The following is a 19366-nucleotide window of genomic DNA, read 5'->3' as shown; positions in this document are numbered from 1 at the left end:
CGGATTGTTGTAATGATTGGCTTAACAACGTACGATTTTATGTTATTATTTTCATATTATTTACATAGATTATCGCTTCAAAGAGGTATGAATAGTTAGTAAATTGTAATCAACAAAAATCGAAAATTTATTATCGATCAAGATTTGTTTTATTTTAAAGCGACTTCAAAAAGGTTCTAAATTCAGTTTTATTTTTTTTTTTTTATGTTTGTGACATCATAAATCTGTCACTTCTGAACAAATATTGAAAATTCTATTTTTTATCTAAAAGGATATACTTACAGATTGGTCTAATAGAAATTTTATCAAAATAGGTTTAGTAGTTTAGTTTTACATCAAACTAACTAGTATTGTTACAATTGAAGTCGGTTTTTTTGTGGGCCACAGTCTTTAATTATTAATATAATGCTTTGTTTGGTCTCTCGAATTCTTATTTTAAAATTACTACGAACACTTTTAAGTTGATCTTTTCTAGTTACAACAACCACATCACCTTGTGTTAACACAAGTAAATCTAACAACCTATATAACACTTATATAAAATAATCGATACGAATATACGGCGCGTTTTTAAATGCGCCCGCCACGGTTACAAGATCGTTACACACGTAATATAAATAAATATATGCCAAAGACAGAAATATACAAAACAACGGCTGCTATTGCGCAAACATACCAAATTTTGGTTTCATTTTTTAGTTTTAAAATAAACCCCACATCCGTGACGTGCAATTTAAAACCGCTCTATGAGCTCTTAGCCTATACAATAAATTATAACTTACTAACAGAGGTCACTTATGGCCATTAATATACTTAGAATACTAACCTTAACTTTATATTTACAGGAACTACTATATCAACAATTTATAATAAACTACCGATATTATAGAGATCCAAACAACATTATTATAGAGAAAAATATACCGCAATTCATGTGGTGTATCTATCATATAGTTAAATTAAAAACAAAACCTGAAAGCTCAGTTAGTTTTGTACAATAAACTTAACTAAATTTACGATTTTAATAAATATTTCATATATGATTATATTTTGGCATTATTCGTTTTCTTACTTATACCTATATTAAAAAAAAAAACGCTGTATATTTAAGAGCAATTATTAACTCTCATCGTTGGTTGATAAAATATATATTTTGTATTAAACATTATTGACGACTACACACATTCGATTGATTACAATCGGCAATATACGAATAATATATCATTCAGGTTATCCCTGAAGATTGTATATTATTGCTATGGTCCATGTAATTTACTTAGAACAGATTCAATATCTATATTTTGTATGTTTGCTGAATTAAATAAGTACTGAGCATCTGATTTGGACTTTTTATTTTCAGACACAGATTCATCTGATGTGTTACCACTTTGCATTCTTTTACGTTTTTTTAATTCCGACTTGTTTTTATCATCCACATTTTCTATTTCTAATACTATTTCTGTTACAGTAAATTCAGGATTGGATTGTTTCGGACTTGTTGCTTTTAGTGGCGTATCTAGACTTGTTAATGTAGAATCAAATATGTCATAACATTGAGCCTTTACCGATTGTTTTAATGGCGTGTACAAACTATCATATTTAGATGTAGTTACTTCATCATTCTGTGGATCAATTTTTTGATCTAAATCCAAAAGCATACTAAAAGGCGTAGCTTTTAATCTAATCAAGACTCCATCATCTATGCATACCTCCATTGTAAATTTATCTTTTAATTTTGTTGATTCTATTTTAGTCATATCAATAGTATCATCATGAGAACACATCAAATAATTTTCACTCTCTTCATTACATTCACATACTGATAATTCAATTTCATCTTCATACTCAACCTGCTCTCCTTGTGTTATTTGCAAATTATTTAATACATTATTATCTGATATGATAGTATTATCATTTTTTTTTTCTTCATTAGTAACTTCTGTTTCTATACAAGACCTTAAATTTAATGTACCTTCTGGCTTAGAATAAGGAGGTGTATCTAACAAATCTCGCTCTATGATCTTTGCGGTTTCAATATCAAAACCTCTTTTTACTAAATCACTGTGTAAACTACCATCGCCCTCATCAGTGCCTGTAATACAAGATACTGTAGTCTCAATATATTTCTGGATTTTTGTAATATCTTCTATCTCATTCGCTGTTGTATCTTTTTCTTTGTGTTTTACATCCTGGGAACCGTCATCAGACCATCTCAACGGTGGTGTATTTCCATCAACTACGTGTTCTGTATCAGAATCAAGTAAACCTAAGGCTTTTGAGTTTTGCTCTAAATTTTGTTTAGGCGCAGTTATTAAATCAGGAGAATTATGACCAGAACTTTCGGAATTAAATGATTTTGTACAGTGAAGTTTCCTAGGCGTAGAAGATTTTCGTCTTGATTTAGTCGGTACAATTATAACTGCAGGCATAATGTTGCTAACTTTTTCTTTACTAGATGTTCGTTTTCGTGTCTGAGATTTTGTTGTGAGAGTATCAGAACACACCACTCCTTTTTTTTTATTTTTTCCATCTAAAGACACCTTCGTAGGTGTGGGTCGTCTCGGTTTTATTTTCATAAACGACTTTACAACCTCTTTCTTTGGTGATTTAAGTTTTTTTGTACTGGATCTTTTCTTTTTAACAGATTTTTGTTTTGTCACAGATAAGTTATCTTGAAGTACTTTTGAAGTATTTTCTTTATTGCTCTTTTTATCGGAAGAACTATTAATAATTTCTAAGTCACTAGATGTACCTTCTGTACTTTTATCTTCTTTAATCTTTTCATCTTTCGTTTTATTTAAATTAGAATTATAATAAGATACATTTTTAGTGCACTGCCGAACTGGTCGAGAAGACTTTATTTTATCTGTGTTCTCTTTAACAACTTTCTCGCTTTTAACTGGCGAATCTATACTTATGTTTTCTTTTGAAGAAGTGCCAGAGTATCCTAAACTTTCTGGATTAGGAATATAATCTTGATCGTCTGGTTTGTAATAAGATCCCCCACTTGAATAGTCGGTAGGTCGAGACGAATAGGAAGACGGGGTGGCATCTACACCTTTTGAACTATTAAAAAATCGAGGTGTAGGTATATTCATTATTTTAATATCCGACATTGGTTCATCTGGTAAATCAGGACCTAAAAATCTGGGAGTTTCCATTTGAATATCATAGAGAGCTTGTTTATAGGGTGTTTCTAGGAAATCCGATATATTAAGTCGAGAACCAATAACATTCTGCAAGGACACTCTTTCCAACTCTGGAGTATCATGTTCTTCATTAGATTTATTTTGATTTTTATCACTTCCATAATTTAAAACTCCCTTGTCAGGAGCAGACACAATATTTATGGTAGGTTTAGGTAAACCACTAATCTTTTCTGTATTACTACTGACATTAGTATCTGTTTTTGGGCTTGAACTTTTTTTATCTTGTTTAGATTTAGAAGTTTTTTTCTTAGTTAACTTTTTTTCATCTGTATTGTCTCTTTCCGTTTTCTTTTTTTTATTACTCTTTGATTTTCTTTTTGTTTGGGTATCGTAGCAATTTTTATCGTTAATTAAAAGAGCGCGTAAATCGGCATCCCAATTGGATTTATTGTTTACTATAATTTTCTTTGTATTATTATCTTCAGATGATTTAATTTCATTGACACGCGTATCGTTGGTAGTATTTTTCCCATTTACAACATCCTTAGCATTTATAATTGTGAGATTAGGACTACTAGTAAGAACTTCTTCAGTAATTACATTATTCTGACTTGGCTCAAGCTCAGATATAGTTTCATGTAATATTCGTCTAGGCGTAGTGAAATCCAACACTCGAACATGAGATGTCCTGCGTGGTGTAGATGATGACTTTCTTGCTGGTGGAAGTCCTTGAGGAGTACCAGTTTCCGTGGAAGTCGCAGTAACGCCATCTTTCGGTACAGAAGCACTAGTTGTATCTACTGTTTTAACCAGTGTGGATGTACTACATGTTTTTTGCATATGTACTGCTGGGAAATTTAGAACAGAAGTTGTAGTTGATGTTGAAATTGTTGGAGCATAATTTGATGAAACATCTATTGTCAAGGGCTGCAGAGATTGTACACAAATAGTACTCACTGGTGTTGTATTAGGTATCTTCTGGGGATTGGTAGTTTGTGACTCAATATTTACAAGATTTTGAGAAGAACCTGTAAATAGAACTTTTATTAACATCTATTGATATAAAATTTTAAATACTACAATAAATAAATATTTTTACCTGAGACTGGTGTTATAATAATTGTAGGCATTGCCATAATTTCATCTTTAGTGTAATTAAGTCTATCTGTAGGCATATGAGTTCCAAGATGTGTCTTAGATTTATAAGCTGATGTTCCATTTATAACGATTGTTCGCATTTGCAATAATGGTGTGGAAGTCGCATTTTGCAAAACAGCAGGCATTTTCATGCTACTATTACTGAGGGTTTCATTATCTACTTTAATGTCTGAAATAATCTTGATCTTATTGTCTTCGCTCTTAGGTTTGATATGTGGATATGGACTTCTGTTAAACTGATCAACATTGATGATTTCATTTGACTGTGAAGCTACTGTATCTTTAACGTTTGCTACTTTTAATAAGAACTGTGTTTGTGTGGTTTTTATAAAATTCTTAGGATCACCAGATATTACGTTTAAACTATGCGGTTCATTGGGTGTAGAGACCCTGCAAAACATGAAAATAATCTGTAGCTTAAATTTATAAATACTGTTCAACAGAATAGTGAATTTTGTCTATTCTTCTTGAATACCTAAACATTCATAGATAAATATTATACATTATTATGTATTCATACATATTACATATAAATTATAAAATTAACTTCCTGTCTAAACAGGAGTTATGAATTCTCATAGAAGAATGTACATACTAAGACCTACTTTTATAATATTAAATATAAAGTTTATCCTGTAGCCTTAAAATAATTAATTAAAGATACTTATACACGAAACAGTCATCACTTATGGACATCCCATAAAAGTTTTAGTCTATTACATAACTAGCTACAATTTACTAATTTAGGATTGTTAATGACCACATCGGTCAATAAGAGACCCTGTCGTGACTACTAATACCTACTCCACGACAATAGTTTAGAAATATCGTTTGTATAAAAAATTATATTATACTAGTTTTTATTTGCGACTTGTTCCATGACCGAGATATATTTACTGACCGAAATTAAAAATATATAATGGATCAAATATATATGGAGAAGAATAATAGCCTATATTCTTCTCCATCCCTTATAGTACGTGTATACCAAATTCTATAATAATTGGTGAAACTGTTAAGGCCTTATAAGGTAACAATAAACAAACTCACTTCCACATTTATAACATTAGTAAGTATTACAATATCATATGTTGTTGTTAGTTTTCTCTTATTATTTTAGAAACGTGGCATAATTTATATGGTACCTTACATATCGATTGGAAAATTATTACAAAAAATAGAGTTGGCAAAGATATCACGTAACATATATACACAAACACAATGTAGTCAAATTTAGAACTTCCTTTCTGATTCAAAGGAAAAATTTAAGTAATAATTTTTCAATTATTAAGATTTTAACCCTTTGCGTAAAAACATATAAGATACTGACAAATAACTTGAACATAATTGCGTTTATACAGAATAACATGTGAGTTGTATAATAATATTTTTCCTATAGTTTTATTTATGTTGTTTATCTACACTTTGTTACAAGTATTTTTACTTGAATACTCACTGCTGCAAATTGATATTATCAGAGGTACTCGAATCAGGTACATTAATATTACTATTTTCACCACCTGCAACATACAATTTGAAGTAATTATTTTCATTATTAATATACTTTCTATTTTTATTTTTAAAAACAAATTCACTGGGAAAAGTTTACTGGAAGAAATCTCTTATTAGAGATAAACTCACCTTTGTACGTTAAAATTAAAATGTTATCATTATGTTTGTTTACAATAAAGAATAAGAACGTTTACACGGCAAAAACAGCAATATACAGACCTATTAAAATTCAAACGTAATTCAGTAAGTAAGTAAGATATAAAGATAAATAAATTATATAGGGATTTCATAAGGATAATTTTATTTTAAAATTCCTCTTCCAACTAATTTTAAATTTAATAATACAATAGGATTCATATTAAACTATCTATTACTTTAAAATTCAATAATAAAAAATACATAATTAGAAACTTCAGAACCAACACACTAGTTAAATCTGTGTATTGTCTAGCAGCCAGTGTTTTTTTATTTTATTTTTTACATTTTAAATTATAAAAATTCAAACATTGCTCGTAGTATGATACAATAATAAACAAATTAACAGTGTTAGATTTAATGGGAGACTACAAAATCCTCAGCATAACTATTTTTGTCGCTAAGCAGCTTGCTTGCATACTATATTTGTTTAAAATGTGGAATATGGCATTGAAATGAAATGGATATTGGGACCCGAGATCTGCATATAAAGATCGGCGATGCCGAAGCAATACTTCTGGTAAACATGATCTGCTGCTATAACCACTTATGTGGTTGTAATACTTTTGAGACTTTTATCCCATAAAAAAAACAGCTGCAGTACAATGAATAATGCAGTAATATAAGTTCAATACCCTATATATATCTTTATATATGTAGCAAAACCGCATAATTTGCAGTAAGTGTTAAAGGTGAAAATAATCACACATAAAATACACATTATAGAAGACATTATAGAAAATCTCAAAAAATGTTATTGCGTTCAATGTCGTCGTTTACATAGTATAGTATGAATTTAAAAATCTTTTATATATAATAATCAGCTTACATTACAAGTAATTGTAATATGCAGTTACAAAACACTATGAAAACAAACTATACTTTCTTACCGCTTACACCAGTTTCAAATTCTTGGAATGTACCAGCATTAGATATTCTTTCATTGGTGTTCACTGCTTGTATCTTTGAATTGTTTTTATTACAAACTAATTTAAGAATGTCATTGAATTCATCAATCTTCTGTCTTGACTCCAATGTATCTGTTGTTTTTATCTACATAACCAATAAGAAATTATTAAGTCGCCAAGCACACATTGCAGTAATTAATATCAATAAATTTGTCTTGACTAGGGATACAATAAGTACATTCCAATTACATTCATATACAATGCAACTGTAAATCTTGGAAAGTTTTTTATTGAAATAAAAATAGATAAATAAAAATTAACTGTATTTGTATCAATTAATAAATAGTCAATATTTGAAAATGAAAAACTTTAACCAATGTGTGTATGCAAAAACTTCAAGTTACTCAGAGAGCTACAGAAGGGCTATACTCGGAGTTGCGCGCCAAAGAACCAAATTTGCCGTCATAGCCTGAAGGATAAAAAAACTGAAGTGGCAATAGGCTCGTCACATAACTCGAAGAAACGACAATTGATGGGAAAGAAAGGTTCTTAAGTGTTGGCCCCTTACAGGCAAACAGTATAGGACCCCCTTTATTTAGAAAATTTAAACTATATATTGTATATAACTATCAATAAACTAATTATAATAAAAATTCAATAAAACATAAGTTTGACTTTATATACTTTCATTTAGTCTATTCTGTTTTTCCATATACAATAACAAATATCAAACTGTTTATTTTATTATTTTTTTTTGAGTTTTGCTTTGTTTGTTTCTGTTTATTGTTTCTTTTGTTTTTCTTTTTTTTTAAGACAAAATGATTGTTTTGGGTGGTGTATGTGTATTATGTTATTGTAATCTTGGCAGCCTGCAAATATCCGAAAGAAATATAAGATTAATTAATATAAACATATTTACTCCCAGTTACTATAATACTTATATAGCTATAATTTATTATATTTACATAAAATTATGCATATTCTGTATACTGTAACTTGATGTCTGATGTCCTAAGTAATTAATCTGATGTGGACTATTTCTCACTTTCATCAAATTTTGGAATCTTGTTTGATGCCGAGAGTAACGGTCCTGACATGTCATCTTTGGATGAAAGATTGGATGTTACCCCGTTTATTAAGAACTTCAATGTAGTGTACATAAATTCCCACAGTGTAACTGCTCACTACTCTAATTTTCTATCAAATTTCGATAATAAAAACATTCGCGCCATTTTAATCAGCATCTTTCACTTCGACTTTTTGTAACTTTAACTTGTAATAGATAACTAATTAACAAATAAGATATATATGTCACTTTGGGAGTTGGTATAAAAAAACCACCCCTAAAAAAAATACATCCTGTTTTCTAGTTTCCAATGTTGCAAAAATTCTAAAAAAATATAATTAGTTTATTATTGATAATTATATACAGTTTCAATTTCTTAAAAATATCTTCAATATGTACCAAGATAAAAAAATAAAAAAAATTCATTAAGGGTTGTCACCCCTGTTATTCACTTACTATAAGGTTTAGGGGTGTGAGATTAAGTATATGGCTTCTTTAGATAAAAAAAAAAACAAGGTAAGAACCCTTCATCAGACACAAGTACAATTTTCATATACTTTACCATCTAAATCCTTGACATGATATGATGAATTGATATTTACTAATGGTGATAATTTTAAAAACAATGGATTATAAGAATTCTTAGTTACTTATATCTACCTACTTATGTAAAAATAAACAAAATAAAGTGGTTTTACTGTATTTTACTGCAGCACCTCTAACTAGGCTTCCCTGATTATAGTCATGAATATAGTTTTTAAATATTCTTTTATATTAATTAATATTGTAAGCAACAGTTACCCTTTACCATATAGTGAGGAACTTATTTGTCTTTTCCAGTAAAATAAAATATATAATAAATAATAACTTACTGAAATATTAGGATCCTGTGCCAAATTACTTTCTTTAATATTTAAATGGACAGGATTACTATTATCTGATATATTTTTGTATATACAAGTAGCTTGTTTTGAACTTATCTCATGTTCAGAGCCTGAATTTGATTGTGATATTGAAGAAACATTATCAGGTACCTTATCATATTTTTTCCTTGTTGTTACATGATTTCCTGTAATGATATAAATTATTTATTTAAAAAAGGTAAAGGATCACATTGGAATTGGTCATTAATTAGTAGAACCCATAGAGTTGATATGATTTTACTAATGCTCATTGATCATATGATATAAAATGCTCAGTATAGTAAATCAAATAAACAAGACAATTAATAAATCAAACCAGTGACTACAATCCAACATTCTGATTCTCTGTCATAGTTTTGAAAATCATCCAAAATAATTTGTATAAAATTATTTTTATTTAAAGTAATGAATTTATTTTTGATTAGGCCTATAAAACATATAAGATACTTATTAAGATAAAAGTATTCTATCTTTCAAGTAAGAGTAAATAATACACAACAACAAAATTACATTAAAATTGATGGAGCAGTTACAGTTATTAGCAAGAATGAACATTGTATCACAGGTGATTGTTATATAAATTGCTTTAAGTGAAAACACTTGTATATTCCCATATGTTTAAATGAAACTTATAAAGTTTATTCAGTTAAATTTATTAATTGTTACTTTCACCTTTTTGTAACAATAACAAAAAGACTATTAATTACTCCATCTAGGATTATAGTCATGACTATGATATATACTAATATAATAAAGCAAAAGAATTTGTTTGAATACACTAATCTCAGGAACTACCAGTCTGATTTGAAAAAATCTTTTAGCATTTAATAGGCCATTTTTTAAGGATACAACATCATGATATGACCAAGGACAAAGCCACAGGATAAATATAGTATTTTTATATATGAAATTATTATCATATCACTCAGAAGTTATTAGTGTAGTTATACTGATAATAACTCCTTTACTTATATATTTTCCTAGAATATAGAATATAAAGAATTTGTACTTTCATATTTTAGATGCAAATGTTACCAAAATCATAAAATATTATCTTAACTCTTACTCACCAGGTAAATCAGATAAGGAAGTTGTTTCCACTGAACTTTGTAGGGGTGTAAAATCACCACTACTAAATTTATTGGTTGTATTAATGTCAATTAGTCTCTTGTTACAAACACAGTGTAGCAGTTTTTGTGCAATACACACTTGGCAGTCTTCATCCATCTTTGAATTTTTTGTTACATTTTGTTTGTCTAGCCTATAATTGTTTTACAACACAATTAGGTAAATAAATACTGTATACCTACATCTATTTTCAACAGATAGCAAATGTAATTGTTACTACTTGTGGATGAAGCAGGTGTTAATTAATTTTTTTCTACTTTGTTTACAACATATTTTATTATTTAATAAAATTATATAATAAGTATTATAAATTTGAAATACAAATCCAACAATGAGCCTTCAGACTTTATACAATAAAACAAAGGTACCAGTAGAAAATATAATACCTATAAACTTACCCTATTTTATCTATAGTATTATCTTGTATTTGAATTTTGTGAATATCTATATTACTAATAAGAAACTTTACAATATCTAATAAGTTTGTGCATTGGAATAGTCTCTTACGTAAAATAAGTGGTTTACAGGTTTCCACTGAAAAGAAAATAGTAATTATATTCACTTGCTTGTATGTTCCCATTCATTAAGTACAGGAATTATTCAGACAATTTCAAAACAACAAAGGCATGTTACGTATGTCCATTTTCATTTACTTACCGTATATCTTTACAGCTCTATATTCTGCTAGAATGTTTCTGAGTGATGTCATAAATATTCTATCATATTCATTCCCTAATGCATCTAAATAAGGGCTGGCTTGAAGAAATTCATCATAAGCAGTCATAAGCTGTTCCTCCGCAAGGTACCCTAGAAAATAAAACAATACCATTATCACATTTGTCAAGTTGAGAATACAATTCCCGCCAACCAAATATAAAGCTTACCGAGAACAAGTTTAGCCAAATCTTGCGAAGGAAACGGTGGTAACATAATTGAAGACATGATTTAAAACAGAACCCAAACAATGTTTATTTATAACGCACTTAACACAGAAAATTAAACTGTGACACAAACAAAACACTAGGTCATTTAGTCTTTATACAAAAGTAGGTAAATTGAAACCACCAATACCAACCACCATAACCAACAACATCAACTGCATCATGTTATTTAAAAGTTAGCACTACCCTTGTATTAACGAAACTAGAAATTAAATCTATGTAACCAATTAAGCATATCAACACAAATTATAAATGAATATGTATTCACATATTTTGCTTACTGGATACCCTTAGAATATTTGTATTTGGTATCCAGAATATGAATTTTAAACGGTATCATAAAAGTAATATCTAGGTCCTTTATTTTGCAAAAATTACCATTTCAATAGATTGATTGCATAGAATAAATACAAACGTCGGTTTGTTCAGGGTTGTTTGTATGTGTTCTTAGTCTGGGAACATCAAACAAATTGACATTTTCGCACAGAGTATAAGTTAAAGAGATCATAGAGAATGCCAAAGACCTTGGACTTGTTTTTAGCTTGAAGTAAAATAGTTGGAAAGCAATGAACCACAGCAGTGCAAAGGCAGTGGGATTTGGTATAAATAAAAGTAGGCTTCTTATAGTGCAACATAATTATTAGGTAATTGACAATCGCAGTGAGTACAACAAAAGGCCATTACAGTGTTACCATAGACAGTAAATCAAAAGGAACTAACATAAAGTGCTAATAGTTTTAAAATAAAGTGGCTACTACATTTACAACTTTATTTTTTTCTAACCGTTTGTGCTGTTGGCCGTAGATGGCCTTTACAGCTTAATCAAACGCATATGAATGGGAACGTGCGGACGGCACTCCAAATCCGCGAGAGAACAGCGACGATAGGCGTCAGCTTTTTCTTATGAACTGCGGCGTGCACCCAAGGGCGCCAGTGGCTAGAACCTCGGCTTAGGCCACTGCACTTCAACCCCCGTCGACAGACGGAGGGTCAGTATATCGTGACGAATGGGGACTCAGGGCCATAGGGATGCGCTCGGGCGCAAACTTAAACGCGCGCGGACCATGTGTTAAGGTGGGTCTTCGTCCCTGCTGGCGGGGACGGTGTGTGCGGTATACGGTTATATCTGTAGGGGCGCATGGCGAAGATTCCTCGGTAGGGAGGGGAGTCACATATATTCATTATATGTTTTCGCAAAAACCTTACTCACTTATTATAAATATGACAGTGATAATGTTTGTTTATTTGTTACCTTATAGCGCATAAACGGGTTAACTAATCACTATGAATTTTAGTACAGGGTGGCCCATAAGTCCTTAGTAATGAAAAAATTAATTAAAATAAAACTAATTACACTATGAATAATATTTTTATTTGTAAATATAGCTAGAAAAACGGGAATTATTTTTTGTAAATAACGTCGTCCAAATGTAATCCATTACAGTCACGGCACTCTTGCAAACGCCTTCTGAAATTGTCGATGACTGCGCGGCACGTCACTGCTGAAATGCTTGCCATTTCTCTGCGGATGTTTTCTTTTAGGTCATTAATTGACCGCGAGTTAGAGTCGTACACTTTAGCCTTAAGGTAGCCCCACAAAAAAAATCCATTGGAGTCTGATCCGGGCTACAATGGTGGCCAGGAAATGTCTCCTCTCTTAGAGATAACTTTGTTTGGAAAAAGTTGACGGATAACGGGCATAGCAGTATTGGAGGTGTGGGAAGTTGCTCCATCCTGTTAAAACCATGTTCGGGCATTAAAGCCTGGAAAGTTTTGCAATTTTTGTGTGAAAAACTCCTCGATCATGGCCACATATCGCTCCGAAGTAACAGTAACAGCACGCCCTCTGCCGTCCTCAAAAAAGTAAGGCCCTATGATGCCATGGGCTGACATAGCGGCCCAAACTGCACAGTCAGTCAACCGCCACATGGTCCCCTTTGGAAATCATCGTATTGACTTCCAAGTGTATTCATCACGATAGACTAAATGCGCTACCTTTTCATTCTTACCTGTCATCCCTCACTTATGCCCTGCTAGCGTATAGCTTTAGCATAGTCTCTCTAATATGTGAGCATTAGCGCAGGCGGGGTTACCATTACATAATCATCTATTAAAAAAGCAAGATGCAGTCCCAGCCTCTGGCTAGTCCTACCTCTACAGGCGAGCAACAAGACGTCTAGGTACTGTGCAGCAGATAGTGTGAAGAACCATGCTGTCTACCTCGAACGCCAGTTTTAGCCTAACCCGACTTCAGAGGGGGAAAAAGAATTGTTAGTAATGGGTTATAATTTTCCCATCACTAGCAATACACTCTATCAGGTCGACCTCTACGCGGTACCCCCTGGAAACTATCACAGTTAATTTTAGTAGAATTGGTCTTGATGGGCTAACTGACCTACTTTCATCGTCACCTACCATCCTTCACTGGTGCCCCGCCAGCGTATATTAATAGCGCAAGTGAGGTAACCATTCCATTGTCAGCCAATAAAAAAAAAAATTCGACTGCAAATACCATACATTATTTGTTATATTACTGTGCAATTTTTGATTGCAAAGTAATTGCATGGGATGGAGACTTTCATTTTTAACTGATAGCAACACCAATTTCATGACTGCTGATATTGGTTGACTTGGGTGCATTTTGTTCGGGCAGGTTACAGCACTAGTCGCCGCCATTTTACATTTTACTCGTTGATAAATTCGCTTTATACATCAAATATCTATTTTGATTTCAATTCATCTCGTCATCACGCGTTTTCATTTATAAATATCATTTTCCGAGATACTGATATAATGAGTAATACTACTTCAACACCGTTGTTTGCTTGTTCCCGTTGTTTCTCAAGACATCCTTTTGAAGAGTTGTCTCCTGGTGAACAGCTTTGTAAGGTACTTGACTCGTCATATTTTTAAGGAAAAACTCATTGTAACATCATATTTTGTACTATATTTTAATTAAATTATAATATTGATAATTAAAAAATAAAGTAACAGAATTAAGTGAAGAATAGAACTTATGCGTCATTTTTAATTGTGTTATTTTGACGTGTAAATGACGCCTTATTGTTTGCTGATATTCCAGGAATGTCGCGGTTCATTCCCTGTTGTTAAGTGTACATACTGCCGCTCGGAGTTTCAACAAACAAGGTCAGTGTTAGTTGCCAAGAGGTGTTGATACAACACTAAATCATTGGTGAATTTTTCATTATGATCATGGAATCTCGAAAATATTTGTAACGAATAGAGAATAAAGCAACAAAATGTTGGATTTTTTAAGGCTCTGATGAGCAGACTCTTTTCTATTTTTATTTAAATAATGTAAACATTTATATTTTGACCACTTGGGATATTACGATGAATTTACTGGGTACATAGGTATAGCCATAGGACAAGCATAAGTCAAAGTATGCCATAAGCATTACACTTTATTTTGTGATACCCATAGTTCTGTATATGTCTATAAGTGACATCATTGTCCATCCGCTTGCTTTCCATTAGCTTTTTTGCTGTTTACTTCAATGAAATTTCATATTAGACAAATTTACACATAACAAAATCATGTTCTAAATATTTATTACAGTTATTGATAAATTCAATGTTGATCCAATTTGAGCCTAAAACCATTTACACTCTTTAGAGGATAGAGATTTTATTAGGATATAATTTTCATAATTATCAGTTTTTGCCAAGTGTCAAATCATAAATGTTGCATTTTATGACTTAGAGGCAGAGAGAGAGCAGAGACTTTTTTATTAAAATAGTGGAGTGTGAATGTATTTAATACATTTAGTACTGAATAATTTATTTGATAAATTTATTACAGTAAATCAAATACATCTTCAATTTGCAAAAAATGTGAAGCCAATGTGAAAGCTTATGGGAAACCCACTGCTTGTGAATATTGCAACATTATAGCTGCTTTTATTGGTAAGAATACTTATTATAATGTAGGGACAAATTTTGAGAACTGATCAGATAGAAACAGCCATGGTCTTAGGGGTGGCAAATGTGGCAATTTTTTTCACTCACACACTCACTTTTTTTGGGCCTCGCATAATAACTGAGTGGCATTTTGTCTAGTGGCAAGTTGCAGAAACTTCCTAATTTAGGCACACATTTGAGAATGAACAAAATTACCAAAACTAAGATATACAAATAAAAAAATCAATTGTAAAAAAATTTAAAATAAGACATAGTTTTCTTGAGTCAGTGGAAAATTACCAGTAATTTAAAACTCTAATTTTATTTATTTGTATATCTTTCACATTTCTCATTAAACATGACAAATACCTAAATCAAACAACCAGGCCTAGTTTCGCGTCACATACTATTCACGAAGAATAAAGAGCCTCGCAATAGGTATGGCTGCCACTGGATAGAAATATTTAATTTTATCAATATATATGTATAGTTAGGTAGTTCATTAATTTTAAACAACATTCTCAAGTATCCATTACCTAACCAACAAACCGCAATTATTTTTTATATTAATATATCTGACTTATATACTTATTAGTTTTTGCTACTGTCACTTTTTGGAAGTAAAGAATATTTGCATTGATCTGAATACTATTTACAGGTAATAAATGTCAACGTTGTACTAATTCTGAAAGGAAATATGGTCCTGCTGTCACATGTGAGCAATGCAAACAGCGATGCGCCTTTGATCGACATGATGATAGTAAAAAGGTATATGAAAAGCATTCTTGTCCTGATAACTTTTATATGGTGTTTAATAATGTACTACAAATACATTGTATTTATTAAGTTGTGTGTTGTTAACTAAATCAGTTAAATTTTTTTTTGTTGAAAAAATAATTGGCAAATAAAATAATCAGTTAATTGCATTTTAAATGACAAGATATTATTTTAAAGCCTTTTTACGGTGTTAAATTATTTTACGATGCATCTAGTTAAACAATGTATATTAATTATTATATTTGGATTTTATTTCCGTCTTTTAAAAACCTGTAAAATTTGAGCAGCATTCTCCTTATTCTCAGGTTGATGGAAAGCTGCTGTGTTGGCTGTGCACGCAATCCTTGAAAAGAGCTCTGGCAAGAACTAACCAGCATTTGTCTTCTGTTGATAAACACAAACACAGATCACACAAGTTAGTTGATTTATATATAAACCCAGCATGTTGCAGCATTTAAATAATAAAAAAATGTCTTAATTTTAACATAGTGTTCTTGCTTACTGACCAGACTTCAACTGGCATTACTATGCTTCATATATAAATCCTACAATAAAAGACAAAAGTTTACAGTAGGTATCGTATTTTGCAGGTCTAAAAGCAGTCATAAAGAAAAACGTAAGTCCGACATGATGAAGTCAATGAATTCAAGTGACTCATCACATAATGATTCTCAGCCACTTGAAAAGAAATCCAAGTTGAATCCCCTGCAAGGTAAACGTGAGTTGGTATATTTTTTTTATTATTTTTCTTTTATTTTTTTAATCACCTGTCTCTTATCTGTACATTGTAGAGATATTCTGGCCAATTTTGAAATGATTTTTAGGAGCATGATAATTTATTTTCAACCATTCACTGTTGCTGGTTGTACAAATATAAAAGAAAATAGAGTGGGCAGATATTTAATACACAAGGCTAAGGGAACAACTTATATGTATGTTTATATATATACAAATTAAGATTTCAACCTATGGGGATGTACAGGGTGAAATTGAAATCTTTAACCGATATTTATATAAAACTAAGAATGTACCCATGCTGTAAAAAACATTATTAAAACAAATTTCATGAATCAAAAATTTAAAAATGACAATCTCAATTCACTCATACCCGCACCCATAGTATCTCTAATGATTTATTTACTCAAATATGGGTTTTACAGATGGTACATATTAGGTTATTACACCTCCATGTTTTACCATATATGATGTGCAAATCTACATTTAATATAAATGCTAGTAAAATTCTATTATTATAGTTATAACATCACAATGTCTTAATTATAATACATTATAGAAAACAATTATTACATGCTCGGATTTGATATTGTTATACTGTTCGATTACAGTTTATTTAATAGATCCCAACAATTTCCAATGAATTTTCATTGTTACAGGTGAACTTGATCCTAACAGTTCTGACCATGTGGTGGCTATGACCCAACTGAAGGAAACAATTGCCAGTTTACAGAAAAAAGTGCAACAAAAAGACAATGAGCTTCTCGCCAAAGACAAACTGGTTGGTTCTTCTTAAACATTTTTTAATATTTGTTTATTTAATTATTAGAGTTAGCTAAAGTCTTTAACACGAGTTTTATATATTCACCATATGTGCTTTTACAGATCACAGAATTGAAAGCTCAACACCATAATAACACAACAGATCTTCGGAATGAAATGAAAAATAAGGAGCGTTTGAATGAGACCAAATTTAACCTTATGAATACAAAGATACAAAATCTTTTGAAGGAAGTGGCAACACTTAGCAAGTCTGCCAAGAAGAATAACAAGAATACTAAAGCTGCGCTGGCCGCTACAGAAAACAGCGGCAGTGGCACAGATAGCCCGAGTACCAATTAGAACAATTTCTCCCTTTTACATATTATGTTCTAGTAAGATTACAAACAAATCTGGAAAATATTTTCCTCTTATTTTTTTACTCTACAAATGATTTTATTTGTAGACTTTTTATAATATTAAGTATAAGTAGGTTTCAATTTGATGACGATTTAGTTTTTAATTTATTATTGCAATTAAATTTGTACCAATATTTTAACTAAAGTATAAACATAATTTATTCAATGTAGAGAACACAGACCTTATGTAATGAATGAAAACTGATGCGGGTTAACAGGTATTAGTTAAGTGAATCAAATCTAAGATATATCAGATTTTTTTATACAAAATTATTGATCTTAATCAACAGTGAAATTAGAGAAAATAATTAAAAAAGTACACCATGAAACTGTTCATAGTAGACCTCAGTGTAAAAAAATCTTTCCTTTAGTGATTCTATGCGTCGTTTAGATAATTTGTTCACTCATTTTAGATTATTTTGATCATATTTTTAGTGTTTTGTAGTCAATGATAAAGTTCGGAACATTTATACTTTAATATTTCTGTAACATATATTACATGTTCTAATGTATAGAATTATATGTATAGACTGATCGATCTTACTAGATAATTTCAAAATCGTTACAAAATATAATCAAACGTTTTTCTGATATTGAAAAGTGTTAAAACAGCTTTGTAGATCGTTGAATTATTTAGATATGGTTGTATATATTAGAGAGTGTAATATAATGCTATCGCAGCATCCTAACATTGAAGACTTATTATTTAAATAGTAATTAGACAACAGAAATGTTACACATTGTAACAAACAACCCTTAATTATTTCCCCACCAAATGCTTAGATAACATATTTTTTCGAACAAGTCCGTTTAAAGATATTAAATATTTTATTTTAGTGTACCTATTTAACAAGATAAGTTTTCAAAATGTATATAATCGTATGTTCTTGAAACCAAAACCCAGGCGGTTCTTTTACTGTCTACATGATATATAAAATCACTTGTGTGTGTATATATATATATATATATATATATATATATATATATATATATATATATATATATAACAATGCTTCAGTTCTGGTCTGACAGAGTGCGATATTACCTCTTAACGAAACCCCGTCGGCATGGAGCCCGCTTCCGTTGAAGAGCAGCGCGTCGTAATATATATATATATATATGATGCTGTGATCCATATAAAAAGATTCAGAGAGGGCCGAGACAATGTTGATTGTTTTTTTCGATGTTCGGGGGATTGTCCATCAAGAATTCGTCCCTCCAGGCCAGACAGTTGATGGAAAATTCTACGTCGATGTGCTCAGACGCCTCAAAGCTCGTGTGGCACGAGTTCGTCCAGAATTGGCGCGAGAGGGGCGTTGGATTCTTCACCACGACAATGCCCCTGCCCACACCTCTCTTGTTGTCCGTGAGTTTTTGAGTAAAAATTCCATTACGGTGACCGAACACCCCCTATTCGCCGGATTTGGCCCCGTGTGACTTCTTCTTGTTCCCAAAAACCAAATTGGTACTTCGGGGGCGGCATTTGGGGGACATAAATGAGATAAAAAAAGCTACGACGGGGCAGCTGAGAAACCTACAACCAGTGGACTTTCAAGGAGCCTTCTCACAGTGGAAACGGCGTTGGCACAAGTATTATGTCACAGGGGGAGTACTTTGAAGGGGATAAAATTGATTTACCTAATAATTGTAAAATAAAATTTTTAAAAAACTTTTATACGTACTTTCCGGACAAACCTCGTATATAGTGTAGTTTTGGACAGAGTTAATTGCCAAACGTTAAATTATAATGAAAGATATTCAATTGCATTCTAATT

At 31.1% G+C, this 19366-nt stretch overlaps 2 protein-coding genes across 3 annotated transcripts; one reads left to right on the top strand and one right to left on the bottom strand.

Annotated features, from left to right (window-relative positions):
* Positions 1 to 386: 386 nt before the first annotated feature.
* On the bottom strand, positions 387 to 11134 carry LOC113515464 (uncharacterized). Its single transcript, XM_026899686.3, has 9 exons — positions 10924 to 11134; positions 10697 to 10846; positions 10438 to 10573; positions 9982 to 10172; positions 8861 to 9057; positions 6905 to 7067; positions 5764 to 5827; positions 4249 to 4697; positions 387 to 4177 (listed from the first exon to the last, which is right to left on the bottom strand). The coding sequence occupies exons 1-9, from the start codon at positions 10979 to 10981 to the stop codon at positions 1257 to 1259; spliced, it is 4329 nt and encodes a 1442-aa protein (XP_026755487.2). The 5' UTR covers positions 10982 to 11134; the 3' UTR covers positions 387 to 1256.
* Positions 11135 to 13608: 2474 nt separating this feature from the next.
* Positions 13609 to 18120, top strand: LOC113515389 (protein FAM76A). 2 transcript variants are annotated; one of them, XM_026899576.3, is made up of 8 exons: positions 13609 to 13869; positions 14063 to 14127; positions 14804 to 14907; positions 15560 to 15669; positions 15984 to 16093; positions 16269 to 16390; positions 17073 to 17194; positions 17299 to 18120. In XM_026899576.3, the coding sequence occupies exons 1-8, from the start codon at positions 13774 to 13776 to the stop codon at positions 17533 to 17535; spliced, it is 966 nt and encodes a 321-aa protein (XP_026755377.1). In that variant the 5' UTR covers positions 13609 to 13773; the 3' UTR covers positions 17536 to 18120. The 2 variants fall into 2 exon arrangements, with proteins under 2 accessions (XP_026755377.1, XP_026755376.1); XM_026899575.3 differs by having other exon boundaries at positions 16269 to 16396.
* The last annotated feature ends 1246 nt before the right edge of the window (positions 18121 to 19366 follow it).

Source organism: Galleria mellonella, unplaced genomic scaffold (genome assembly GCF_026898425.1).
Source record: "Galleria mellonella isolate WM207_F2 unplaced genomic scaffold, CSIRO_AGI_GalMel_v1 utg173, whole genome shotgun sequence".
In the NCBI taxonomy this organism is placed as follows: Eukaryota; Metazoa; Arthropoda; class Insecta; order Lepidoptera; family Pyralidae; genus Galleria; species Galleria mellonella.
The sequence above is the reverse complement of the archived record's forward strand: the minus strand, read 5'-3'. Positions and strand labels throughout refer to the sequence as shown.

Bases quoted from the DNA above. Each gene is read 5' to 3' on its own strand.
- LOC113515464 (XM_026899686.3), bottom strand. From the start codon at position 10,981: ATGTCTTCAATTATGTTACCACCGTTTCCTTCGCAAGATTTGGCTAAA. The intron at 7,068-8,860 runs GTAAGTTATTAT...TTGGTTATGTAG, and splicing joins CACAGGATCCTAATATTTCA to ATAAAAACAACAGATACATT. The intron at 4,178-4,248 runs GTAAAAATATTT...TTCTATTTACAG, and splicing joins TATTATAACACCAGTCTCAG to GTTCTTCTCAAAATCTTGTA.
- LOC113515389 (XM_026899575.3), top strand. From the start codon at position 13,774: ATGAGTAATACTACTTCAACACCGTTGTTTGCTTGTTCCCGTTGTTTC. The intron at 15,670-15,983 runs GTATATGAAAAG...CCTTATTCTCAG, and splicing joins GACATGATGATAGTAAAAAG to GTTGATGGAAAGCTGCTGTG. The intron at 16,397-17,072 runs GTGAGTTGGTAT...TCATTGTTACAG, and splicing joins GAATCCCCTGCAAGGTAAAC to GTGAACTTGATCCTAACAGT.